At 35.9% G+C, this 23,174-nt stretch overlaps 1 protein-coding gene across 1 annotated transcript in view; it reads left to right on the top strand.

Moving 5' to 3' along the window:
• DNAI4 (dynein axonemal intermediate chain 4) overlaps positions 1–23,174 on the top strand; it is a 78,884-nt gene that overhangs the window by 13,760 nt on the left and 41,950 nt on the right. Inside the window, exons 4-7 of the mRNA XM_080655743.1 lie at positions 1,078–1,190; positions 9,318–9,474; positions 13,442–13,581; positions 17,864–18,058. Coding sequence (XP_080511869.1) covers positions 1,078–1,190; positions 9,318–9,474; positions 13,442–13,581; positions 17,864–18,058 — 605 coding nt within the window. The remainder of the gene's footprint in view (positions 1–1,077; positions 1,191–9,317; positions 9,475–13,441; positions 13,582–17,863; positions 18,059–23,174) is intronic.

Raw genomic sequence — 23,174 nt, 5'->3', positions numbered from 1 at the left:
AAAGAGGGGGCTAGTATTACATACCCACAGACATATTTCTTCAGTTTCTTTTATGCTGTAATTTATGGGAAAGAGTGGCTTTTGCTCCCCTCCCTCACACCTATTCTCCCATGCAAATCCCTATTCTCCTAGGGTTTGATTTCTCTCTTGTTTTATAATTTTCTTTCTTGTAAATGAAATGTTATGCATTTATTATGTAGATCCTAGTATACTTGACATTTCGTGAATGCTTATAGTAGAGAAGTTCAGATCTTTGCACTAATGAATCAGCACATCCTAAAACAATGTAAAGATTAAAGGGAAATATTTGAGTGTGTAATTTTCAATCTGACAAATTAAAAGTTCCGGATGTTAACTAAGCATGAGATTTGGCGGGGGAGGGTAGCTCGTGGGAGTGCTCAGCAAAACAATGGCTATTCCAGTAAATTTGACCCACCCATTTGGAGTGCAGTTGGGACTATAGACAGAAAGGAGGGGAAAAAAAGCATTTAATATGTTGGTGTAATTTTAAGTCCATATATTTAAGGAAGTTATTTTGGAATTCTTTAATATACTGATTTCCCACTGAGTACATAGATTTTCTTTTAAGTAAATCTTGAGAAAGCCTTTGTCAAAATGATAAAGTCACATTTAAGATGGGATTTGAATGATGAGCAGAAACCGGGTGAAAAATGAAAGGAAGTGTATTCTAGGCTGAGGCCCTGAAGTAGGAATGCTCAAGATTGAGGAATTAAAAAAAAAATAAAAGAAGAAAAAGAAGAAAAGAAAAAGGGAAGATAAAAGTTATACTGAAGATGGAGAATCTAGGTAAGTGGGCTGTATTCTAGGTTTTTACCCTAAATATATTGGGAACCCATTGAAGGACTTTAGGTATAGTTTTGATGTGTTATCTCTAAAATATATTTAAATGACTTACTTAAAGAATATTAAAAATCAACTTGATGTTTGAAGAACTAATTTTTATCAATTTTGCTTATGATTATAGTATAATTGGTTTCTCAATCTGATATTTTCATTTATATGTTTAATTATCCATAAGGACATCTAAGCAAATGAATAATGTTGTTATTATTAAAGGTCAGTTTTAGGAAGCAGTACAGTTTCTAAGTCAAGTCTATCAACTACTGAGTCAATAGCAGAAGACCTAGAAGAATCAGCCTATAAACGGGAAGGACTGGCTAGTATTACAGGTAATGAAAATACAGTTGTTTATTGCAGTAACAGACCATCATATTTCTTTAGCAAATATGCTCATTATTTTTTGGATACTTGAGATAGAAGAACTGTGGTAATGATTCCCCAATGCTCGTTTGTGCAGTAGCAACATGAACATTATCAGGGTAGTAACTATCCATATAATTCTAAAAGTTCCCAAGGTGGCTGTCCTGTACCACCAGCCTCAAGAATCGCAGAGTGTGTTTTAAAAGACCCCAGCTTTTTACTCAGAGACAAATAATTCTGATACATTGTGATCAATGCTGTAATAAGATATATGCCAGATGTGATGGGAGCACTTAGAAAGGAAATATTAGCTCCTTTGAGGTGAGAAAAAGAGAGAATGTTCACAGAGAGAACATTACTGACATTTGAATTGGCGTTTAAATATCATAGTTATTTGTGAGAACGAAGAGGAGAGGCCCGTTCCAAGCCAAGGATAGAACATGGGGTAGTGCAAAAGATTATGAAAGTAAAGGTAAAAGAATGAGGAAATAATGGTTCGTCTGAAGTACCGGAAGAAAGTGGTGCCTACTTGAGGGGCATTTGCCTTGGAGTAGAGTAAGAATGTCTTTTCCTCTAAGATGATAATGAAGGATTAGTGAGAATATTGATATGGTTGGGAAAGTGCTTGATGGAATCTTCTTTTTTGGTGATGGACTCTTATTTTTGGTGTAATAGAAATGCTCTTGACAAGCAAGAGGATACATACTACCATCAGTTTATACAAATAAAGGCTTATTTTCTCCCCACATTAAAAGAAGTTAAGAGGTAGGTAACTTTTGGCCTTAATTTTGTGACTTAATTATGCTAGACTCTGGATTGGCAGCTCCATCATTCTCTTTCCTTAAGCCCTTTCTTGCCTCGTGCCTCATGGTCTCAACATATCTACCCCAGCTCTGGGTATTATCATAGCCACATTAAAGGCAGAAGAAGGAAAAAGTCACATCTCCCTTATCAGGAAAGAAAAGATTTCCCAGAGGACTTTGTTCTTCTTGTTTATTTTTTATTTTATCTTGTTGGCCAGAACTGTGTCACTTGGCCACCCCCAGCTTCTAGAGAGTGTAGGAAACCTAAATACTTGGTGTCTCAGTCTCTGTTAAATGGAAAAAGGCAAGGAAAGGGAGAAAGACTTAGCAATGAAATTTTAGGCAATCAGCAATGTCTGTTGCAGGAGTGAAACTCATCCTCTCATAGAGAGACCAGGAGGATTGGATTATTGTCATGACCACCTCCAGCCCTTTCTACATATATTCTCGTCACCTCCAACTTGTTTTTCTAAACTGTATCCAGAATAATCTGTTTAAAAATACAACCTCCCCTCCTTAAAAACCCTTCTGTGGATTTGCATTATTCTTATGATAAAGACTAAAATCATTATATCATAATTTATATAAGGCTTTCCTCTGCTTGTCTATATAAAAAACAAACAGAAGTGACACAACTTCACCCAGGAAGCCTTGAAGAATGATAATAGATGTTTATATCTATATAGTTAGTCTCTAAAGTGAGTTATAACTAAACAATTCTACTTCTACCACATGGCTGATTTTTTTTAGACTAGAGCAGTGTTTCTTAATCCTAAATGTACATTAACCTCATCTGGTATACCTCGTACAATTCCCATAAAAGGGTCAACATATTGAATTGGAATATCTGGGAGTGGGAGTTAGACATAAGTAGTGGTATGCTGATAAGTATAAACCAGCCTGCTCTGAGGTACGGGAAAAATAGGTATAATTTTGATTCATTCACTCCGTATGGCTATTATTGTGTTGCTTGTTGTCATTTTTTAATTTGACAATCTAAGGGAAAAGAGGTCAGTACCCCTGACTAAATAGTCAGGTATTACATGTTTTAAAAGTTCTTGTGGCACACCAGTGCATAGTGGCATACTGGGTGAAAATTACTGATATAGATAAAGAGGGAACATTCACTAATTATATGAGGTAGCATTAGCCTAATACCCAAACCAGATAAAGACATTATAAGAAAATTATCAACTAATAACTCTCATGGAACATAGGTGCAAAAAAAATCTTAAAATAATATTGGAAAACAAAATCTAGCAATTTATAAAGGGGATAATACATCTCAACTAAATATGGCCCATTTCAGGAATAAAAGGCTGGTTTAATATTTATAATTTTTTAAAATGTAATGTATCAAATTAACAGATGGAATAAGAAAAAAACTATGATTTGTCAATAGATGTAGAAAAAGTACTTGATGAAAAATAATATCTATAATTAAAAAAATTTAAAAAGGACTAGGAGGAATTTTCTTAACCTAATAAAGGGAATATACAAAAACCTAAGTCAAAGTTACAAATTTCCAGTTATAAAAGTAAAAGTCATGGCAATGTAATGTACAGCAAGGTGATTGTAGCTAATAATAATACTGTGTTGCATATTTGAAAGGAGCTAGAAGACTGGAGCTAAAATTGTAACCATGTATGATGATGAATGTTAACTAGACTTATTGTGGTGATCATTTTGCAATATATACAGATATTGAATCACCATATTTATACACCTGAACTAATGTTTTGTCACTTGTGCTTAAAAAAAAAACACACCCCTAAGGCTCATATTATATTTAATGATGAGAAGCTGAATGTTTCTCACTAAGATCCAGAATAAGGAAAACATGTCTTCTCTCACAAATCCTATTCAACATTATATTGGAAGTCCTCCCTAGTTTAACAAGACAAAGAAAATGAAATTTATACACATTGGAAAGAAAGAAATGAAACTGTCCATATTTGCAGATGACCTCATTATCTATGTAGAAAATGCTAAAGCATCTACAAAAACAAAAATTCCTGTCACTAATAAGCTTATATCCTGCAATGTTGCAGGATAATATATAAAAGCAAATTACTTTCCTATATACTATCATGAACAACTTGAATTTGAAAATTAAAAAAAACAATAGTATTTACAGTAGAGCAGAACAAAAGGAGGTATAAATCTAACAAAATATGGATCATATCTGTATAAAAAAACTACAAAATGGAAGAAAAATGAAAAAGATCTAATTAAATGGAGAGGTATTCCCTATTATGTATTGAAATTCAATATTATTTAGATGTCACTTCTTCATAATTTGATGTATGGAAGCAGTACAATCTCTATCTTAAGTCTCTGTTAAATGGAAAGAGGCAAGGAAGGGGAGAAACTCCACCCAGGAAGCCTTGAAGAATGACAGTAGATGTTTATATCTATATAGTTAGTTATATCTATATAGTTGTATATGTTAACCAACTGATTCTATAATTTATATAGACAGAAAGACAAAGGACCTAGAATAGCCAACACAACACTGAAAAAACAAAAGAACAAATTTGAAGGACTCTCACAACCTGATTTCAAGAGTAAATGTAAAGCTACCATGTCAAGATAGCATAGTGACAAAACAATAAACACTGGTCAATGAAACAAAATAGAAAGCCCCAAAATAGACCTCAGTTAATATAATCAACTGATCTTTGACAAAGGCACAAAGGCAGTTCAATAGAGAAAGGCTTATCTTTTCAATGACTGTGATGGAACAATTGTAGATCTAAATGCAATATATAAAGTATAAAAATTCTAGAAGAAAATTTCAGGAAATAATCTGTGTGATTTTGGATTGGTGATGATATTTTAGATATGTCACCAAAAGCATAGTTTATATAAGAAAAAAGTTGAAAGGTTGGATTTTATTAAGATACAATTTTTGCAATGTTAAGTGAATGAAAAGGCAAGCCACACACTGTGAGAAAATATTAGAAAATTACATATATGACAAAGAACTTGTATCTTGAATGTATAAAGAGCTATTAAAACTCAACCAAAAAGAAAAAAGAGCAAAAGTGTAGAACTAAGTTCACTAAAAAAAATAAAATAAAAATGCATATGGCAAATAAGGATATGTAAAGATACTCGGCTTCATTTGTAGTTAGGGAAATGCAAATTAAACAATAAGATATCACTGCACACCCATTAAAAGGGCTAAATTCCAAAACACTGGCAGTACCAATTGCTAGTAAGAATATGAAGCAATAAGAACTCTCAGTCATTACTGATGGGAATGCAAATGATACAAAAATTTGAAAGACAATTTTGTGGTTTCTTATAAAGTTAAATATAACATTACCATCCAATCCAGTAGCTCCACTCCTAAGTATTCAACTGATTTGAAAACATATTTGCATGAAAACCTGCATTCAAATGTTTCTAGCCACTTAATCATAATCACAAAAAATTGGAATCAATCAAGATGTCCTTCAATAGGTGAGTGGATAAATGAACCAGGGTACATCTATCCAATGGAATATTATTCAGCAATTAAAATAAATGAGCTATAAATCTGCACTACAACATGGATGGATCTTAAATGCTTATTGCTAAGTCAAATAAGCCAGTCTGAAAAGGCTGTGTGTAGCATTGCATAATTCCATGTATATGATATTATGGAAAATGCAAAAGTAAAGAAATAGAAAATAGATCAGTGGTTGCCAGGGGCTTGAAGAGGGCAGGGAGTTGAGTAGGTGAAACTATTCTATATGATACTGTAGTGATGGATACACGAAACTATGCATTTATAAATTCTAGAAACTTACAGCACAAAAAGTGAACCTTAATATATTTACATTAAAAACGTAGTACAGTGAAGAGACTGAAGGACCTTTGAATGGGATACAGACTGTAGCATAAGAATCTAACTCCTTTTACAAACATATGACATCACCTCACTGAAAGAGTGGTGGTGGTTGAGGGGGGAAGATGTAGATCTAAATGATGTTGAAATTGAATAGAATGTATAAGATTTAAAACATGAAACCACATAGAACAGCGTGCTCTAGTTGATAAAGTCATCTGTCATGGGGGGATGGGGAGACAATTCCACACCATTGTACATACATACTAGGTTTGAACACATAAATAAATGAAAGGCAGACGGTGGGAAGCAGATTTCACACTACTGTTGGAGTGGGAGATGACTGGCAAGGGGAGAAGTTTAGAATTATACATGTGTTACCAGAAGAGAATTAGAAACATTAATATGAACTCATGTTTAGCTTAATCTAAATACATATTAATACATGTATATTGATATAGATATATACGTGGATTAGTATACAAACAAGTATTTTCTAGCTCTTTCTGCTAGGAACAATGTCTGAAGGCCTAGAAACAATGATATCCCAGTAGCAATAGCTACCCTGTACCCAGATCTTGATTTCTAATACTATTCTCCAATAAAAGGAACCAGGAATATTTGGAGAAATGATGGATTCTAGGGCTGTGGCAGGGAATATAAGATGAATCAGAAAGTAAATAAGTGCTAAGAAAAAAACCTACAATAAATAAACAAAAAATGGTGGGGTATGTGAAAGAGACATAGCAGCCAACAGAAAGAGCTTCCAATAGTCAAAGATGTAGAATTCCAATAACAAAATAAATAGTGTAATATTGGATTATACCCCAAAATATAAAGCAAACACCCATGAGTCCATACTGATAAAAGTAGATAAATGATTGGACAAGTAAATAGATGGGGAAGAATAGAGAAATCTCCTATACAAAAGTATTCTAAATAATTGATATAGATATTCCTCCCTCAAGAAGGTGGAGCTTAACTCTCCATCCTGTTTAAGTGTGGGCTTTGCATACTGATTGCCTTCTAAAGAGTACTGGATATAGGGGATAGAAGAATAACTTGAGAGCAGAGAATCCAGACAAACACTACCTCAGTTCAAGGTTAATATCACCGGTGGTGAGTCATGTTGATAACACGTACTTTTGATATGATATGATATGATGAGAATGATACTTTACCTCTGTAGTCTTCCTCCCAGAAATCCATAAGCCCTCTCTGACATCAGACAAAACCAAATTGAAGGACATCCTAAATACATGACCAGTATTCCTCAAGACGCATGGTCATCAAAACAAGAGAAGTTTAAGAAACTGTTACAATCTAGAGAAGCCTAAGGAGATATGATGACTAAATGTAATGCATCTTGGATGAGATCCTGGAAAAGAAAAAGGACATTAGTTAAAAACTAAGAAAATTGGGATAAAAGTAAATAAATGATTGGACAAGTAAATAGATGGGGAAGAATAGACTTTTGATAATAATGAAGTATCAATATTGGTTTATTAGTTTTAATAAATGTTAACAAAAGGAAAATCTGGATGCAAGGTATACAGGAAGGAACTCTTTATACTATTTCTGCAAATTTTCTGTATATGTAAAACTATTCTACAATTAAAAGTTTATTAAAGGTTTAAGAAAATGTCTAGTGGTGAGTTTCTCTAGGTGATTCTGATGCATGCTAAAGTTTGAGAACCATTGCTTTACTGTAAATAAAAAGGAAGCTTTTGATTAGAAAAGCTTGTGATTTTATTGTAAGGTAGGGACCAAACAGGATCTTAACAGATTGTCTCTGGATGGACTCGGTGAATAAATGAATAAGTAACAGCTATTTATCTTTTACATAAACTCATAAAGAAAGTATCTTGATTTACATATAATCCATTTGTGAGGAGGGGTATGAATAAATTGCTTTTGTGACTCAATTGCAGTGTAATTGTATCACACCAATTCTAGCCAAGTAGTAACCAAGAAAGGTTTCACAGATTGCTGTCTAGTGGGGTCTCTGAGCTTAGCCAAATGACAGTATACCTTTTCCCCACACAGTTCTGAATTAATTGAAAAAAATAGTAAAGGTAGCTATGATAAATTGGAGCCAAAATATGACATTATGGATAAAGTCCTGCTATTGAACTCCCAAATTTGACAGACCCCCCACCCATTCATTAAAGAATCTAGACCACCTCAGGTCCATCCCAAACCTCTTAAGGGATATCATGAGTAAAGGTGTGGAGAGGAGCTAAGATTGTCACACTAGAGCTCCCTCCTTCTGGAAGAACTATCAGGAATGGAGAAGATGTGTTCTCTCCATCTCTGGAAGTAAATAAGGGCAGGTGAGGGAAATTGATAAATTTGTGTGCTTTTCCAGGTGGAGGGATATGCAGTCAAGATCTAATTGTACAGCCATTTTAGCTGTAGGGGATTTGACCTATGAAATAGATTCTATAGGTATACTGGAGGCCTGGTGCATGAAATTCGTGCATGGGTAGGGTCCCTAGGCCTGGCCAGTGATCAGGGCCCATAGGGGCCTTCCAGCTGCTGGCTGGAGCCTGCCTTCTGGCTGCCTGCCGGGGCCTCCCTTCCCCAGCTGCTGGCTGCCAGCTGAGGCCTTCCTTTGTTCCACGCCGCCCCCTGGTGGTCAGCACACATCATAGCGAGCGATCGAACTCCCAGTTTCCAGGTTGAACTCCTGAGGGGACAATTTGCATATTAGGCTTTTATATATATAAATGGGGAAGTTTCAGGCAATTTCTCAATATAAGCAACATTCAGATAATGGTTGATACAAAGATCCAGGCAAATATCAGCCGTTAAGTAGAAGATTGACTAGAATCTTACTTTTCTGGAATTAGTGGAATTAATAACTTGAATTTTTTTAGGTTATAAGAAAGGTGTTTTTCTCAGGCTTTGGGACTTCTTAAGAGGAGACTGAGCCTTAGTCTGTGGAAAGTGTATACCCTTAAGTTTTGTTTTTCTAAAGCTATCCAAGCTTTACCCTTCTCAAAAACTCATGGATTCCTGCTTCACATCCTGTTTTTAACAGAAAACATTGAACTCTGTGTGACCTATATACCTTGTCATGGCTTTTTGTTACCTGAGTTCAACTTCCCCATCCCTGAATGAAATTTTTTTAAAGGAACTTGAACCTCTGGCTAGCTTACAAGTTTGAGGCCAACCTTTTTCAATGTATTATTTGCATGGATAATAAGCCTATTTTGATCCTATATCTAACCAGAATTTCCAATGAAGAGTCTTTAGCTCCTGGTAAAGATGATTAGAGGTGGGCTGTAATCTAAATCAAAAGACAACTGATAAGAAGGACAAAGAACAAAAGATAGTTATAGATATAGACTAGAAATTTGCTTAGGTTCAAAGGAAGGTTGCCTATTATGTTCCCAGTTACTTACTATACTATTTTAAAGTAGCAATTAGCAAATGATTTGTATTGTGCATTTTAGAGTTACAAATTCCGAAGAAAACAACTAGAAAAGCTGTAACAAAAGAAGACCTAAAGAAGACTATAGACATACTACTCACAGAGACAGAAACAATAACATTATTTAACCTACCAACAGTCATGATTTCTGTAGAAGCTGAAGAAGCTGACAAAGTACTGTATGTATGGTTCAACTGTTTATATAGATTCTATAATTTAAATGCTAAGACAGAGTTTCTTATTATTTTTGGAAAAATATGTTTTTATTGATTTCAGAGAGAGGAAGGGAAAGGGTGATGAGAGAGAATCATCAGTAAGTTGCCTCCTGCATGCCCTCTACTAGAGATCAAGCCTGAAACCCAGGCATGTGCCCTGACTGGGAATCCAACTATGACTTTCTGGTTCATAGGTTGATATTCAACCACTGAGCTACACCGTTTGAGTGGAGTTCTTATTCTTGTTTCTGTCCTGAGGGATTCCTGGATAAATACTGTGGTGTATGTGCCTGGTGAAATTATTTGTTACCCTATGTGTCCTGTGAAATTATACTTAAAGTGTTTATGCTGTATGCACTTTTATCTAGAGGAAGAACCCATGGCTTTACCATATTCTTTTAAAAGTAGAGGAACTACTAAGATAAGTCATAAAAGAAATAAAGGAAGCTTCCAAACATCAATATAGGGTTTAATGATTTTATGCATATATAAGTTGTTTTCAATTTAAAAAGAAAGGACTGACATTTTTATATTCAGAATTTAAGAAGGGAATATGTGTTATGGGAAAATAATTGACTTTACTATATTAGAGTAGATTTTCCATTTCTCTTTATTAATGACTACAAACAGATTACCAGTTTTTGCCTCATGTATTTTGAACCTCTGTTGTTAGGCGCATACACATTCAGGATTGTTGTCTTTGAATAATCGATCCCTTTATCACTATGTAATAACCAGTCTTTATCTCTGATGATTTTCATTGCTCTTAAGTCTGCTCTGTTTGAAATTGTTATAGTTACTACAAATAAATTATTAATGTAGTTATTCAGATTATTTAGCTTCAAATATAATTTGAATATGATACACTAAAAACATCCACTAAAATAATTTTGGGGGTATTATTCTTACCCAAATATAAAATATTGTAGTGTTGTTTGCATTATAAAATATAGTACAGTTAGATCTTGAATAATATACTTTTGAAATTTCATGTGACAAATGTGAAAGCTACCAGGACCAAAAAAAAAAAAAAAAAAAAAAAAGGGAAAGAGAAAAATAACAAAGGGATAGATAAGTGATTTGAAATTAAAGAGTGAGAGAAGCTAGAAGCAAATGTTATCTCATAGATCTAGACTCCACCAGTAAGTCTTGGGTCTCCAACAAACTGAAAAAGCTAAAAGAGAGATTCTTTTATTAAGCTTAGACCCTTAAAAGATCTCAATTATCTCCAGTGTTCTCAGGTCAGCAGGATCTCCTAGCCACTATGATAAGCAAGCACAAGTCGTCTCTGAAGGAAAATATACCCATTTTGGCTCTTAAGATTCCTCAGATAAGGTTTGGTAAAAGCACAGTAAAGCCATAAAAATTACTAGTTGCTTTTTAAAAGCCATTATGAATGAGAGTTAAACTAAATAAGAAACCCTACATCTAGACCCTAACCACTAATATATTCTATTCTATATAATAAAAGGGTAATATGCAAATCGACCGAATGGCAGAACGACTGGTCGCTATGACGTGCACTGACCACCAGGAGGCAGATGCTTAACACAGGAGCTGCCTCCTGGTGGTCACTGCGAGCGCTGCTCAGCCAGAAGCCAGACTCATGGCTGGCGAGTGCAGCGGCGATGGTGGGAGCCTCTCCCGCCTCAGTAGCAGTGCTAAGGATGTCCTACTGACGGCTTAGGCTGGCTCCCCATGGGGAGCGGGCCTAAGCCATCAATCAGACATCTCCTGAGGGCTCCCTGCCAAGTGCACGAATGTTGTGCACCAGACCTCTATATTACCATCTACACTAATAAAAGAGAAACATGCAAATTGACCACCCTCCACCATGCCCACCAGCCAATCAGGAGCGAGTATGCAAATTAACCCAACAAAGATGTCAGTTAATTTGCATATGCAGGCACGTAGCAAAGACTGAAGAAGGAAGCCAAGCACTGCAGAAGGAAGCGAAGCGGCAGAGAAGGGAGCGAGGCAACAGAGAAGGGAGGGAGCGAAGCAACAGAGAAGGGAAGGAGCAAGGCAGCGGAGAAGCGAGGAAGCGAGGCAGCGGACACAGGAGGGAGTGAGGCAGCGGAGAAGGGTTTGCTCCCTTCTGTGCTTCGCTCTGGCCACAGGAAGCCCTATTCTTGCAGGAATCTTCCTGCAACGGGCCTCTAGTATATAGAATATAAAAATATCTATGAAATATTTAAATAAAAGATAGAGTTAAAACATCATTGACATTAAGAAACTATCAAAATGATTATATTTGGAAAAACATCTAAAAAGTACTTTAAAGTATGTTTACATAATTGTTGTAATTAAAAAGTAAACACTGACTTAATTCTTGTAATTAAAAAGTACATTAAATTTAAATAAGCCATAATAAAATATAGATTTAATAAATGCATCTGAATACCATACAAACAAAGATCTGGATAAATTATACAAATTAAAGTATGTATAATATACAAAATAAAGTTTGTATAATATAAAAAATAATAATGGGATATTAAGTATGACAAATTTAAAAAGATATTGACAATAGAATAAAGACCCAATGTACAGTTAGTCAGTTCCAAAAGGGCAGAATAAAAAGAATAGAGGTGAATTACTATGTAAAGAGAGTGGTAAGGACTTTCCCAAACTACTTAAAGACACCATTCTACTGAAAAAGGAATGAATTTTTTAAAAATCTAAAAACAAAAAACAAAAAAAAGAACTGAGTGCATTGTACTGGTGCTGTATTGAGCATATAACAACAATAACAAATAGTGAAAGATTTTTAAAAGAAAAGGCATATCATCTATAGAGAAACAAACTGACAGCATTATTTGGGATAAAGAAGGTTACTTCATAATGACAGGAAAGTATAATAATTCTAAACTTGAATTTTTGTAATAAAATAATCTCCAAAATATATGAAGCAAATATTGGAAACTTGGTAAGTATCCTATTAAATTAAAATACTTAAACATACCTCTATTAATTATTGATAGGTCAACTGATAAAAATTAGTACAGATGTAGAAAATTTGAACCAAAAATGTAATCTAATGGTTATACATAGAACTCTACATTCCACAATTGGAGAACACACACTCTTTTCAGGCACACATGGAATATTTATAAAAACCATCCATGCACAAGGCCATGAAACAATTTCAAAAGTTTCAAAGAAGTGGAATCATAAAAAAATAAATTCTCTAACCACAGTGGAATGAAGATAAAAATTAGTAACAGCCCTAGCTGGTTTGGCTCAGTGGATAGAGTGTCAGCCCAAGGACTGAAGGGTCCCAGGTTTGATTCCAGCCTTGGTCGGGCGCTTGTGAGAGGCAACCAGTTGATGTGTCTCTCTCACATTGGCATTTCTCTCTCTCGGTCTCTTCCCCTCTCTTCCACTCTCTCTAAAAATCAATGGAAAGGTATCCTTGTGTGAGGATTAACAATAACAAAAAAAATTAATAACATAAATCTCAACTAAAACATAGACACACATTTACATATACATTTGGAAGTTAACAAGCACATTTCCTAAATTCTTCATTGAATCAAAGGAAAACTCATACTGGAAATTTAGGGAATACTCAGAACTAAATAATTATGAAAGTAATACAGGATGTTATAAAAGTAAGTAGTACATTGAGGGAAATTTATAGCTTTAAGTGTTTATATCAAAGTTTATAAAATCTATGTGGAGATAGTCTTAACATATTTTGGGTGGGCAATGAAAGTAGTACTGACGTTGGGAGGTATGGAATAAAAAAACTTCTTTGTTGGTAGTTTAATAAAAGGCAATCACTTCCTAAGGAGATTTTTGATCTCTCACTTTTTGGTGCAATCCACATTAAGAAGGTAATTTTAAGAAAATGCATAATATAAAGAGATGATATGTGTAGTAATATTAATTTTTTATTAATGAGTTTAATATACTTTATTTTTTATAGCCAGAGAAACAAGAATTATGAGAACCTTTGTAAGAATAGATTAGGCAATGACTTATATGTTGAAAGAATGATGCAGACTATTAATGGAGCACCAAAGAATAAAGATGTTCAATGTGACAGAATTATAAAGGAAAACAAAGGTAATTTATGTTTTATTCTGCTTGATAAACTATCATGTTTTTTAAATATCATGTTTTAATATACATTATATGAGTCTATCAATTATCAAGTAAATATTTAAATATATAAAGAAAAAACTAGGAATAATTTGGCCAAATCACAACAGTAACTGAGTACTGTGATACACAGCTTTCAGAATATGACAACTGAGTTAACAAGTAATAAACATAGATATAGAAGATTTAAATAACCTAATTATCATTTTTTATCTTTACACAAACTATATCATAGAACTTTGTACTCTTCAAGTGTTTATGAAATGTTATAGAAGCTAATTGTTTATGTTACAAAGAATATCATGTACAACTAATAACATTTAATATGAGGCAGATACTATTCTAGGCCTTTTACACTGTTTTAGGCCTTTAACTGGTTTAATCCTCACAACAACCCTATGTAGTAGGTATTATTATTATTCCCCATTTTATAGAGGAAGAAACAAGAAAGAGACATTAACTAACTTGAGCAAGGTCACTCAGCTAGTACTGCAGACAAATGATACCCCTCAATAGTCTAGTTCTAGAGCCTGTTCTTGTAACTACTATCTTTCAATGTTTATAAATTAACAACCCTGAGAACACTGCATAGTCCAAAATCTGTGAAGTGTTGCCAAAGGGGTAATTAGAAGAAAGGTTATAATCGTAATGGCCTTTGTAATTCAGCAAAACTATAAGCTAGGTATCTAGAAGGAAGAAAGCTGTGATAGGAGAATGTCCAAGGGATTTCTAAGCAACTGGGGATGTTCAATTTCTTATTATAGCTGATAAATACCTGGTGTTAATTTTTTCTTGACACTACACATATATGTATTATACACTCTTTGGTGAATGGTATATATTTTACAATAAAAATTTTATTAAAATAATAAAAGACAGTTTCTACTAAAGAATTTGGATACAAATCAAGTAAATATTAAGGTTTTATAGATGTCTTCCTTCACCTATTTTGGATGAAATTGAAAGAGATTTAGGAGTCAGACAGATGGAAATCAAAATATTACCTTTATTAATGATAAAGTTAATTTAAAAATGTAGCCTTCAATCTGCAGCTAGGTGGGCTTGCTATTTCTTACCTTCAGAATAGAATTTACCAATAGTGATTGACACAACTAGCCAACTACAGACCTCCTCTGTAGAGGTGTGAACAGACCAGAATGAATGCTTTCTGCAAATGAGCAGGCCTAACAAAAGAATCCAGAAGTGATTAAACTGAAATTCCTTCTAAACTGTCCTACAGGATTAGTCATTTCTCTTTCCCTGGTAATGCATAAGTGAAGGGCAAAGGCCAGAAGTGTTAAATTAGCGAAGTTTCTTCTGCAAAGATTCACAAAAAGTGAGGAAAATTTTTCCCACTTAACAGTAAATAAATAGTGATCTATATATTTAAAGAGGTAATATCCAAATTAGGCCAGGATGCCGTAACGGGTCAATACCAGACAGGAGGAGGTTGCGCACGCAGGTGAGGCCCAGAGCGGAGATGGAGACAGGGACAGGGAGGCCTGCCCGAGCCGGCACAGTGGCTCAGGTGGCCCTGGAGCGGACACATGCAGGGGGCCGGGGGACACTGTGAGTCAGACACAGGTCCCAGCCCCCCGCAGCGCTGGTCCGGGCTCCCATGGCACCGGTCCTGCCTGACCCCCGCGGCGGCCGGTGCTGAGCGAGTCAGGCCTGGGTCCCGGCCCTACCGTGGGGTGCCTCCTTCCATAGCTGGAGGCGGGGCACCTCCTCATGCGATTCCAATCGTGCGCTGGGCCTCTAGTTTATAATAAAAATGGCATTACAAATAAGTGAATAATAGAATAAGTGTATTAGTGTTTCTGGCTAACTTTTGAAAATACAGTTAAATCTTATAACTTTGTAAATTTCATAAAGCTACTTTGTTTTCTACATATGATACTACAATAAAAGTATGTGTGATATGAGCTCATTTTATTAAAACATATACATATTTGTTTACATACAAATACATTTATCTGTGAATCTGGAAGGACATACACTGGAATGTTAGCAGTTATTATCTCTGGGTGATGGACATGCAAATCATATTTACCTTTTTTTTTTTCAAATGACCATGTCTTCTTACTCAGCTAAAAAGTAAAGTTGTTATTCTGTAAATGTTATATAGCCAATTGCTACTCTTTTGTAGTCTGAATTAAACTAGTACAGTGGTTGGCAAACTGTGGCTCGCGAGCCACATGCGGCTCTTTGGCCCCTTGAGTGTGGCTCTTCCACAAAATACCATGGCCTGGGCGAGTCTATTTTGAAGAAGTGGCATTAGAAGAAGTTTAAGTTTAAAAAATTTGGCTCTCAAAAGAAATTTCAATCATTGTACTGTTGATATTTGGCTCTGTTGACTAATGAGTTGGCCGACCACTGAACTAGTAGAAAGAAACTGTTTTAAATGTAAGAAAACTATTTAGGCATACCTGAGACTCAAAAATGCTCAGAACACAGGTATCAGTGGGAATACTTTTCCTGATACTAGTTAACATTGCTTTCTTTAATAGTATGCAACAATATAAAATTAGAAGGTTATAATAATTTATTATTCCATCTTGTCCATGATATTATGGATGTGGTTTAAGATTTTCTATTTTTAAAATTACTTTATTCAAATGAACAAGTATAATGATGGTACCCAAAGTAAAATTACCAATGTTATCTTCAAAGAAGAAACAATTGTAAATCACTCTAACATTTTACATTGCTCACTTATAACATGCATACTCATTTATGTAGGAATTATTTTACTAGTGGCCATGTAACAATATAATTCAACTTAATAAACTATCAGATAAAGGGGGGAAAGGTTAGGTAATTTAATATGCAAAGATGATTTCTTTCTATGATCTTTTACTTTATGAACATAGAAATTATACCCCTTTCAATTCAGCAAAATATACTATTTATTCTGTGTATGACTTTGCTAGATACTATTAAAATAAATTCAATAAGATAGAAATGTTATTATGAAATGTGAGTTAACATTCCTACTAATTGAAAACCTTGTTAAACCCCAGAGAGCCTTCATTTTTCATTATGAAAAAAAGCTTCTGACAATGAAGTAGTTGCATTTATTAGATCCAGATCCTGTTTTTATTTTCAGGGGGGAAATTCTTTACTTTAAATGAAAGTTTAGCTTGTAGGAATATATTATTATGTGGTCACTGATTAAATAATTGCTATATAAGCCTTTCATTTTTAGATCAACTAAGGGTTAAGAGTTTTTTGTGTTTTTTTGGTAGACTGTTATATTTGCTCATTTGAATAAATATAGATAAACAAAAAATTAAAAGAGAAGTTCAAAACCCTACTACTCTACCAGCTTTTTGAAAACAGGTTCTGTCATTTTCTCAATATGTATGATTTTTTTCAAATAAGTATATAGAAAATTTTTCTTGATAAAATGTAATTAGGTGATTATAAATACAAAGTTCTGGAGACTATAACATGTTCTTATCTGTTAATCATAGTAAAGGAATAGTAAACCTTGTTATAACATGACTAGAGGCCCGATGCACAAAATTCGTACAAGGGGCTCAGCCCTTGCAGCCCTGCCTGCCTCGGCCGGCGCTCGCAGCTCTGGCTTCATCTGGAAAGTTATCCGGAAGGATGTCTGGAAGGTCATTTGGCTGTCCGGTCTAATTAGCATATTACACTTTTATTTTTAAAATGTATTTTATTGATTTTTTACAGAGAGGAAGGGAGAGGGATAGAGAGTTAGAAACATCGATGAGAGAGAAACATCAATCAGCTGCCTCCTGCATACCCCCGACTGGGGATGTGCCTGCAACCAAGGTACATGCCCTTGGCCAAAATCAAACCCGGGACCCTTCAGTCCATAGGCCGATGCTCTATCCACTGAGCCAAACCGGTCAGGGCAGCATATTACACTTTTATTATTATAGATTGTCTGGGCTCATGTCAGCTGACAAACTGATGAGCTTCTGCTGTGCCAGCTGGGGATGAAGAGGAAGGAGGTGTGGGGATCAGAAAGGATGGTGAGGCTAATTAGGAGCTACCACTAAAGTGTAGGTACTACGAGTGTGATGCCTAAGGATCTCTGAAGGTGTCTTCATGATCTATTTCTTTTTTATTTTTATCCACTTCCTGCCATTGTGGTTAAATGTTTTTTCCCCCCTAGACAGTAGATATCTTAGATTTTGCTATGACTAGTTATGTGTAAACTAAAATATTAGAATTTGGTTTATAGTAATTTTTACCTTTCTGTCTCTTTATTTAGGCATAATGTCTACTGCTTGGGATTTGTATGATTCTTATAATGCTCTGGAGCTTGCATCTTTACCAGTAAAACAATCTACAATTGACTCAAGCAGTAGAGCAAGTGTAAAACGAGCTGTAATTGATTCAAGCAGTAAAGCCAGTGTACCTTCTAAAGATCAGGACCGAAGAGGGCCAGGAAGTACTACAGAAAAAAGTAAGATTTCAGTTTTTTGAATGAGGTTTGTCACATGACATTTTCAATAAATTCTTTTTTTTTTTTTTTAGCAATTATTTTCTTTCTGGTGGAACATGAATAGTATTTTTGTGTCTATGCTCATGAGGAACATTGGTCTATATCTTCTTTTGTACTTTCTTTGTCTGGTTTTTTGAATACTAATGTCATAAATTGCTTTAGAAACGTTTCCTTTCTCTCCTATTTTCTGGAAGAGGTTGTGTAGAATTAGTGTTAATTCTTTAAATGTCTGGTGGAATTCTCCAGTAAAACCATCTGTGTCTGGAGGTTATTTTTTTGTTTGTTTGTTTTTTGGGGGGTTGGGGGTGGGATTTACAATTACAAATTCAATTTCATTAACTTTGCCGGCTTCTTCAGCTTTATGTTTGGAATATATGTGGCAATAAGAAAACCCAGAGAATTCACAACGGTGTCATTCCTTGGGTTCTGAGGACTCTATCTAGTTGCTCTACCTTCCTCTTCCAAAGACTTTTAAAGCCTTCTCATGAAATATATATTTTTTTCCAGGATTTTTAATTGCATTTAGCAGGAGGAACAGGCAAAAACATCTAGGCCATCTTTATGGAAGCAGGATTTTCCTTTATTTGTTATTTATTTATTTATTTATTTATTTATTTATTTATTTATTTTTAATTTATTATTTTTTTTGAAGTTTTATTTTTATTTTTTTTATTGTTTAAAGTATTACATATAGTAGTATATATATCTCCCTTTTTCCCCCATTGACCTTCCCCCACCTCCGCTACCCCCTGTTGCATGCCCTCATTCCACCCCCCTCCAGTGTCTTGTGTCCATTGGTTGTGCTTATATGCATGCATACAAGTCCTTTGATTGATCTATTTCCCCTACTCCCCAAAACTCCCCAGCCTTCCTGCTGTAATTTGACAATCTCTTCGATGCTTTACTGCCTCTGTATCTATATTTTGTTCATCAGATTAAAATGTTCTTTATTTTCCATAAATGAGTGAGATCATGTATTTTTCTTTCATTGCCTGGCTTATTTCACTTAACATAATGCTCTCCAGATCCATTAAAAAATTTGAGAGCCAAATTTTTAAAATTTAAACTTCTTTATATTTCATGCTGCTGCAAATGGTAAGAATTCCTTCTTTTTTATAGCAGCGTAGTATTCCATTATGCAGATGTACCATACTTTTCTAATCCACCCATCTGCTGATGGGCATTTAGTCTGTTTCCAAATCTTAGCTATGGTGAATTGTGCTGCTATGAACATAGGGGTGCATATATCCTTTCTGATTGGTGTTTCTAGTTTCTTGGGATATATTCCTAGAAGTGAGATTACTGGGTCAAATGGGAGTTCCACTTTTAGTTTTTTGAGGAAACGCCATACTGTTCTCCACAGTGGCTGCACCAGTCTGCATTCCCACCAGCAGTGCACAAGGGTTCCTTTTTCTCTGCATCCTTGCCAGCACTTGTCGTTTGTTGATTTGTTGGTGATAGCCATTCTGACAGGTGTGAGATGGTATCGCATTGTTGTTTTGATTTGCATCTCTCGGATAATTAGTGACTTTGAGCATGTTTTCATATGTCTCTTGGCCTTCCTTCTGTCTTCTTTCAAAAAGTTTCTAATTAGGTTCATTGCTCATTTTTTAATTGGGTCATTTATCTTCCTTTTATTAAGTTGCACGAGTTCCCTGTAAATGTTGGAGATTAAACCTTTATCAGTGATAACATTTGAAAATATGTTCTCCCATACAGTGGGCTTTCTTGTTGTTTCGTTGATGGTTTCTTTTGCTGTGCAAAAGCTTTTTATTTTGATGTAGTCCCATTTGTTTATTTTCTCTTTAGTTTCTATTGTCCTAGGAGCAGTATCGGTAAAGAAATTGCTTTGGCATATGTCTGAGATTTCTCTGACTATGGATTCCTCTAGTATTTTTGTGGTTTCCTGTCTTATGTTTAAATCCTTTATCCATTTTGAGTTTATTTTTGTGTATGGTGTAAGTTGGTGGTCTAGTTTCATTTTTTTGCATGTATCTGTCCAATTTTCCCAACACCATTTATTGAAGAGACTGTCTTGACTCCATTGTATGTTCGTGCCTCCTTTGTCAAATATTAATTGAGCATAGTGGTTTTGGTCAATATCTGAGCTCTCTATTCTATTCCATTGGTCTATATGTCTGTTCTTGTGCCGGGACCAGGCTGTTTTGAGAACAGTGGCTTTGTAATACAGCTTGAAATCTGGTATTGAGATCCCACCTACTTTGTTCTTCTTTCTCAGGATTGCTGCGGCTATTCGGGCTCTTTTTTTATTCCAGATGAATTTTTGGAGAGTTCTTTCCAGGTCTGTGAAATATGCCATTGGTATTTTAATGGGGAGTGCACTGAATTTATAGATTACTTTGGGTAGTATGGACATTTTAATGATGTTGATTCTACCAATCCATGAACACAGTATGTTCTTCTATCTGTTTATGTCTTCCTCTATCTCTTTTTCCCGTGTCCTGTAGTTTTCTGAGTATAGGTCTTTTACCTCCTTAGTTAAGTTTATTCCTAGGTATCTTAATTTTTTTGGTGCGATGGTAAATGGGATTGCTTTTTTAGTCTCTCTTTCTGTAAGTTCACTATTGGTGTATAGAAATGCCATAGATTTCTTGGCATTAATTTTGTATCCTGCTACATTGCTAAATTCATTTATAAAGTCTAATAGTTTTTTGATGGAGTCTTTAGAGTTTTCTATGTACAATATCATGTCATCTGCTTATAAAGACAGTTTTACTTCTTCTTTTCCAATTTGGATGCCTTTTATTTCTTCTTCTTGGCAAATCGCAATGGCTAATACTTCCAGTACTATGTCGAACAGGAGTGGTGAGATTGGGCATCCCTGTCTTGTTCCTCTTCTTAGTGGAAATGGTTTTAGTTTTTTCCCATTGAGTATGATGTTGTGGTTTATCATATACTAGAGGCCCGGTGCACGAAATTCGTGCATGGTGGGGGTGTCCCTCAGCTCAGCCTTCACCCTCTCCAATCTGGGACCCCTCAAGGGATGTCCAACTGCCCATTTAGGCGTGATCCTAAAGGGGCAGTCGGACATCCCTCTCACAATCCAGGACTGCTGGCTCCCAACTGCTTGCCTGTCTGCCTTCCTGATTGCCCCTAACTGCTTCTGCCTGCCTGCCTGACCACCCCCTAATCACTCCCCTGCCAACCTGATTGATGCCTAACTTCCCCCCTGTCAGCCTGTTTGCTCCTAACTGCCCTCCCCTGCAGGCCTGGTCACCCCTAACTGTTCTCCCCTGCAGGCCTGGGTCCCCCCCAACTGCCCTTCCCTGCAGGCCTTGTCGCCCCCAACTTCCCTTCTCTGCCAGCCTGGTCATCCCTAACTGCCTTCCCCTGCAGGCTTGATCACCCCCAACTGCCCTCCCTTGCAGGCCTGGTCTCCCAACTGCCCTCCCCTGCTGGCCATCTTGTGGTGGCCATCTTGTGTCCACATGGGGGCAGCCATCTTTGACCACATGGGGACAGCCATATTCTGTGTTGGAGTGATGGTCAATTTGCATATTACTTTTATTAGATAAGATAGAGGCCTGGTGCACAGGTGGGGGCCACCTGGTTTGCCCTGAAGGGTGTCCCGGATCAGGATGGGGGTTCCTTTGGGGCATGGGGCAGCCTGGGCAAGGGGCCTGTGGTGATTTGCAGGCCAGCCATGCCCCCTGGCGACCCAAGCAGAGTCCCTGGTATCTGGGATTTATTTATCTTCTATAATTGAAACATTGTAGCCTTGAGCAGAGCCAAGCCTTCTGCTTGCTCCATGGCTGTAGCCATTTTTGTTGGGATTTATTTATCTTCTATAATTGAAACTTTGTTGCCTTGAGTGGAGGCCTGGGCTGGCCAGGGTGTGCGGAAAGCTTGGTGTCCTCCATTTCCAGGGAAACCCAAGCCTCCTGCTCACTCCCTGGCTGCAGCCATCTTGGTTGGGTTAATTTGCATACTTGCTCCTGATTGGCTGGTGGGCGTGGTTTGTGGGTGTAGTGGAGTGATGGTTAATTTGCATATTAGTCTTTTATTAGATAGGATGGCTTTTATTATGTTTAAGTATGCTCCTTCTATTCCCACCTTGCTGAGAGTTTTTATGAAGAAAGGGTGTTGGATTTTGTCAAATACTTTTTCTGCATCAATTGATATGACTATGTGATTTTTATCTCTCAATTTGTTTATGTGATGTATCATGTTTATTGATTTGCGGATATTGTACCATCCTTGCATCCCTGGGATAAATCCTACTTGGTCATGGTGTATGATCTTTCTGATGTACTGCTGGATCTGATATGCTAGAATTTTGTTGAGGATTTTGGCATCTATGTTCATCAGGGATATTGGCCTGTAATTCTCTTTCATTGTGTTGTCTTTATCTGGTTTTTGTATTAAGGTGATGCTGGCTTAATAAAATGAGCTTGCAAGTGTTTCTTCCTCTTGAGTTTATTGGAATAGTCTGAGGAGGATAGGTTTTAGTTCTTCCTTGAATGTTTGGTAAAACTCCCCTGTGAAGCCGTCTGGCCCTGGGCTTTTGTTTGCCGGAAGCTTTTTGATGACTGCTTCAATTTCTTCCATAGTTATTGGCCTATTGAGATGTTTAGATTCTTCCTGATTGAGTTTTGGAAGGTTGTATTTTTCTAGGAATATGTCCATTTCCTCCAGGTTGTCCAGTTTGTTGGAATAGAGTTGTTCATAGTACTTTTTTAACAATCCTTTGTATTTTGGTGGGGTCTGTTATTTCTCCTCTTTCGTTTCTGATTTTGTTTATTTGGGTCCTCTCTCTTTGCTTCTTGGTGAGCCTGGCTAGAGTTTCATCAATCTTGTTCATCCTTTTAAAGAGCCAGCTCTTGGTTTTGTTGATCTTTTGTATTGTTTTTTTGGTCTCTATGTCGCTTATCTCCGCTCTGATCTTTATCACTTCCTTCCTTCTGCTTACACTGGGCTTTTCTTGTTGCTCTCTTTCTAACTCTTTGAGTTGTAGGGTTAGGTAATTTATTACCATTGTTTCTTGTTTTTCTGAAGTAGGCTTGTAGATCTATGAACTTCCCTCTCAAGACTGCTTTCACTGTGACCCATAGATTTT

This window comes from Plecotus auritus, assembly GCF_963455305.1.
Source record: "Plecotus auritus genome assembly, chromosome: 2".
Taxonomy (NCBI): Eukaryota; Metazoa; Chordata; class Mammalia; order Chiroptera; family Vespertilionidae; genus Plecotus; species Plecotus auritus.
The sequence above is the reverse complement of the archived record's forward strand: the minus strand, read 5'-3'. Positions and strand labels throughout refer to the sequence as shown.